Source organism: Ammodytes marinus (assembly GCF_949987685.1).
Source record: "Ammodytes marinus genome assembly, chromosome: 9".
Classification (NCBI taxonomy): domain Eukaryota; kingdom Metazoa; phylum Chordata; class Actinopteri; order Uranoscopiformes; family Ammodytidae; genus Ammodytes; species Ammodytes marinus.
This window is the reverse complement of record NC_137213.1, coordinates 12,468,490-12,474,216: the sequence shown is the minus strand read 5'-3', so window position 1 is coordinate 12,474,216 and position 5,727 is coordinate 12,468,490. Positions and strand designations below refer to the sequence as shown.

The 5,727-nt window shown below is 46.5% G+C and overlaps 1 protein-coding gene across 1 annotated transcript; it reads right to left on the bottom strand.

Moving 5' to 3' along the window:
- Positions 1 to 385: 385 nt before the first annotated feature.
- Positions 386 to 2,439, bottom strand: tmem200cb (transmembrane protein 200C-b; the record flags this gene model as incomplete). Its single annotated transcript, XM_080034938.1, has 1 exon — positions 386 to 2,439. One exon carries the CDS (start codon positions 2,437 to 2,439, stop codon positions 853 to 855), a length of 1,587 nt encoding a protein of 528 aa, XP_079891064.1. The 3' UTR covers positions 386 to 852.
- Between the last annotated feature and the right edge of the window lie 3,288 nt (positions 2,440 to 5,727).

Sequence of the window (5,727 nt, the reverse complement as noted above, 5' to 3'; positions counted from 1 at the left end):
TGTAACATCAATAACGCTGTCGTCTTTCCCAGTAATGAGAAGTGCGGATGAAAGTGCAGAAAAAAAAACAAATCCATACTATGTGTAGGTTTGCCACATGTTAATCACTCACAGTGAAACAGTTTTTGATCTTTTTATTTCAGTTTTTCTTAATTAAAACTATTTCGAGCAAACCAAACAATTTTGTATTCGCTGCATTTGATCTAACACCACACTTAGGACACCTATTAGACCCGACAGGAGGTGTTACAGTCAAGTTTATTCAACCATGGATGTTTCATATAAACAAGTGTGCACAGAGGGAAGGCCTTGTCCGCAAGGTCCCGATCCTAAACCAAACGTCTACCTGAGATTCAATTCAGTTCACCTTTTTCACGTGGTAGTCACATAACAATGCAAAGGAACAACTCTAGACTATTTAGTTTTCTGTGGCATATATCAATGCTACAGTACAACAGGTCGGACAGCGGTTCTCAGTGACAGTTTTGGCAATTCTACAAGCTACAAAGGTTGCCCTATTGTTATACAAAAGAAAAGTTCAAACTCCTCATATATTTTTTCTTTCTTTTTTACAAATCTTTTCTAAATCTTCATACAAGTCTTTAGTATTGCTCTTGCTACTTTGAAAAAATAGAAAAATTACATCTGAATATTGAGCGGTGGATGTGATATTTATAAAGAGCCTTGCCCTTGAGTGTTCATGGCTATGTTTCAATAGTCCTTTAGCTGCTCCCTTCCCTCTGTCGTGGCCAGCTTCACATCAGCGATCAGAGAAGAGGGTTTTGAAGCAAATAAACAAGACATCAAAGAGTCTTTCATAGAGGCTCATCTGCAAAAAAAAAACACATTAGTCTAGGATTCTGCAGAGGTGCTGGGTGTCACCACATTGTCCTCTCCCTGAGCTTCCCCCCTATCCCCCTCCTCTGCCGATGCTGCTGCTCTGTCCGTTGCTACTTCCAGTTCGGTGGTCACTAAACACGTGTCATTGTCCGAGGCTTCGAAGGACTCTCCCCCTAGGTCCGCCAGTTTGATGTAGCCCTTACTGTTGGAGCGCTCCAGTCGAGGGCAGCTGAAGCGCCTGGCCCCTCTGCTGTCGCCTTGACGACACACGGACATAGACAGGCTGCAGCGGCGTGCATTAAAAGCAGGTCCGGGCTGCTGCTCCGAGCCCACGGAGTTGAGTGACAGCCGCGACCCCATAATCGCCCTGGCAACAACGGGTGATGATGTGGGAAATGGTTGCTGGGTCCACGGCGGTTGCGGTGGAGGCTGTGGCGCCCCCTGTTGGTTAGCTGTGTCTGTGCTCGTGTCCTCATGTCTCTGAGGAGAATCCGTAGTCGAGGAGTCCTTATTCTCGACATCCTTCCCCTTGGTGACTGTCTGCTTGCTGCTGCTAGCTTGTCCTTCGTTGACGCTCTCCGTAGCATTCTCAACACTGTCTCCTTCTTCCTCCGATTTCCTCTCCTCCACCTCACAGTTGTTCAGTTTGATCACAGGGAGGGTGAAAGCGTTCACGGAGGACGTGACGATGGAGGTGGTTTCCCACTCTCGTGGCTGTGGTGCCTGCTCGCCGCTATTGCTGTAGTCCTTATAGATGCTGTAGACGGTGTCCGTGAAGGTCTGGACGTCTCTGGACCAGCTGCGAGGCCGACTGGCCAATGACTGGCGCCTGAAGACCTCGTCCCCGCTCAACTCTCCCTGGAGACCCAGTCCCGTGGAGGGCCAGGAGCTGCGAGGTAGCAGTCCGCTAGCAGGGAACGATGCCAGGGGGGTCTCTGCATTCCTGGCCTGCGTGTAGTTGACCAGACCGTTCAGAGGCGAGTACTCCTTGGACCGTATGCTGTGCAGGTCTATGACCGTGGAGTAGATATCCCTAAGGTTGATGATTTTGGTTTTCTTGTCCCGGTTCTCGTGGAGGACGGCGTTGGCGCAGATGAAGAGGAAAATGCCGATTCCCATCACCAGCGGTCCGAAGACTTTCAGATTGTCCGAGTACAGGTAATTATCCAGGAAGTCACACAGGAAGCCACAGTTGCCAGAGGGGGTGCTGCTGTTAGAATGGCTCTGGTTTAACGTATCCGTCTGGCCAACGGGAGGCTTGTCCCCGGTGGAGTTAGAGGAAACAGCTTTACTCTTGGAGAAGCTCATGCGGTTGCTGTGGTACACTCCCGTTCTGCGGCGCTCCTGGTATTCATTCTGGTTCTGACTGGGCCAGTAGCCCAGTATTGCCATGGTAATCCCCACCACGAGAACTGCAATTCCAACAGCAGCCACCACGCCGGCCGGGGAGCACAGGTTGAGCTTGCCCTTCACCACCACTATGTCGTTCTTCTTCTTTCTCTTGTTGGATTTCCGCTTCCTCTTGTTTTCCGCCCGGTTCTTCGAGCGGAGGGAATCCTGGCGCCGGTTCATGCGCAGCAGGCCCCCGGTGGCGATCATGGCGGCGATTGGACAGCAGGCTTGTCACTCAACCTGGCAGGACACACGATAGAGAAAGGGAGACCAGGGTTAAGACATACGTATACTGTAGAAACAGCAACAGAGTAAATGTGTTCTGCTTCACTAAGAGATTACACATGTAATCCAGATTTATTTCACATACAAGGCCGGATTATCGACCCCACAAACTACTCCTTACACACCACGGTAACTGTGACGGACAGTTACTTTGCTTGTTAAAATTGAACATGATATTTACTTCAAAGACAAGGGGTTAAAGGTGTAAACATCCAGTTTTGATACTTTAAAAGCAAACCAAAATCTACTTTACTCAGCTTCTTTCTAAGAGCGAAGGGTTCGAAAATGAACAGATATATTTCTGACAGGTTTTCGTTTCCATCTCTGTGCCCTCCCTGCTTTGAAGTGGGTGGTATTCGGTTGGAAAAAAACAGGATGTAACGTACTTCCATGCACCAATCAGGATTCAGCAGCATTGGAATCATAATCTGATGAGAATATTGGGTTGATTATCAATCAAACCTGATGAAACAAGCTTGAAATCAGCCTTTTTAATGCTGATATGATACTGCAGATGAAAAATAGCCTTTTGGCTAATTCTGACATCTTTAACCTATGTATAAACATGTGCTTTATTCATTTGCACTGTCCTCTTCTTAAATACACTGAATTGAATTGAGTCACTGTTCTAATGTCATGGTTTTATTACCTAAGATTCTTTTGTTTTTACTTTTCAGTCATGAATATTACATAATGTTACAGAGAAACCCTTAATATTTGAGGATGACTTTAATATTCCACTGTGGAGATACTGGTTGGTTTCAAAATGGGTCAGGAGTAAAGAGGAAAGGGCCCACTTGTATCCGATGTTACATACACCGCTTCTGTGCACCGAAAGCAGATGCAATTTCAGACATGATCCGATGGTCAGTAAAACAACAGAACGCATCCTTGTGTGCTGCGTCTGGATCTATAAAATCAATGATGTAAGCGAAACACGAGACAAATACCCAAGTTGACAGGGGAGGACAAGGAGTGCTATGTAGCCTATCTATAGTCAGCTGTGTGCCGGTGCCATATCAGCCTATGAGAACGTAATGTGTCCAGACAGGAAGCCAGGAGGCATGTTCTCTCCACCTCACTCTCGCTTCCACTCTCCTTGTCCTTGTACTGCCTCTCCTTTCTCCCAACAAACTCTACCACAAACACTGGCCCCTGCTCCTGCCTTCCACCTGGATCCATTTCACCATCAGACAATACAGCCGTGCCTCAAGATGACATTGTCCTTCACACAGCACATCACAAATGCAAACATGACGATTAGCCATTTGCGTAGACACCGACGTCTGTTTACCAGAGATGATGTTTGCATTAGTTTTCTGGCCTTCTCTGATTCTGCAGCACAACAGTAGAGAGGCTGCGGACCAAAGGGCATTCAAGCGACCATACACACACTATGACAGACATCCACTGATGAGTTTCAACCACATGCAGTGCTTAATAATAATCAAAGAATAAGTCTGACTACTTAAGACTCTAGCGTTCCCTCTTTGACTGTGCTGGTGGCAAGGTATTTAATTTGGTTAATCATGCCTAATTGTGTTTGACTTGGGGGACTTAGGTTCATGAATAACTTATTCCAAAAGTAATTCATTTTCAGAGCAGCAGTTGAAGAAACATTTTACAAATGGGTGTTGCTGCTCCCATACAACCCTCAACAGTCGAAGATTATGAAGATGAAGGCCCACCTTTCAAAACCTTTTATGATCCAAGTTATTACAGGCGTTCCCACTGAGAGTATGAACACAGAGCTCTGCTGCAACTGAGCTGCTTGGGCAAACAACACACAGGTACTCAGCTGATGTTTTAAAGAGACTTTCTCAGTATATATCACATCCTATAACCACTCAAAAGCCTCCCGGGCGAAATCAAGTCTACCTTCACTAAAACTGATAAAACCGTGGGCGTGTAGGCCTATATATCCTCTCTCGCTGTGTGTTTGGAGAGAGAATATATGCAGCAACGTGGATCAGCAGAATTGGTTTCTCTGTCTGCGGTGCTGACCAGGAAGCTGCCAACTAGCCTACACGTTTATTTTCCTTTTCGTATTCCTTTCTAACAGCTCAGCTGCCCGTCTGGTGTATGGAGAGAGAGAGAGAGGTGGCCCGGTGCCTTCGAAGCACAGTCCATCCAAGGTGCGGGGGCGCATATTTTCGCGCAATGTTGCATGAGTAATCGACTGTTGACATTACCGCGCATCTGTTTCCCTTCTGTTGGAAAAGCTCGTAAAGCTAAATACGAGTTGATGCCGTGTGTGTGGAGCTGGAAGGTGCCATGAAAATGTCCAGAGCCATGCACAAGGCGACGCATCTCGCTCCTCCAACACACACTGTCTTTTTTGGGGGGGCTCTAGTCTTCTCAAAGGTGCAGACAGTCTGATGATAAACATCCACACCTCTGCCACGGCCTGACAAAGCCCATGCAGTCATAAACGACCACTACAACCCAGAGAGAGTGGTACAAATAATTATTCAAATGCACGAACCAGTCTATTGATTTGTCTTTAAGTCATTGGAAATCGTTATATTGGACACGACTTACCATAAAAAAACTAAAGTTTAATTGGATGAATTGCTTCGTATTGCTATTTTCTGCCATTCTGCTACCCCTTTTACTTTATAACCTTCGCATATTTGACGTATGGTTTTCTCAAAATGTCAGTAAAACGGGAATATCTCATTCAAATGGCATGGAACAAAATCATCCCTTTTATTCTCATGGGTAAAAGTAAAAGGGACTGGAGTGCGCATTGCTCCAAGTCCAACGCCTTTCCTGAACCCAAAAAACTAACTCTTCTCCGTCGATGTATACACCATCAAAAATATACTCCCCCCCAACTAAACCGATCGGTCACACAATTAAAATAGTCCCTAATCGCTGGCTCTTCCTTCATACAGCCTAGAGAGAGTCACTGATGAATCCGACGCTGGTGTTAAACAGACACAGAAAAAAAAGCACGGATGTACAGCTGGTGCAAAGACGCAGGAGGAACTGATGGTGATGAGATAGGGTGGAATAAAATATGAAATCATGAAAACGGGAGAGTTCCTTACCAGAATTTGCGGCGTGATAATCATGCATCTTCAAAGGCGCACTGCTCGTTCGTTCAGCCGTGCAATGTCGTCGCGGTGGTGCGCCACTTTGGTGCCAAGGCTGGAAGAGTGGTTTCCAGTTGAACGCAGACTCACAATGGACCGGCAGGGGCGGGCC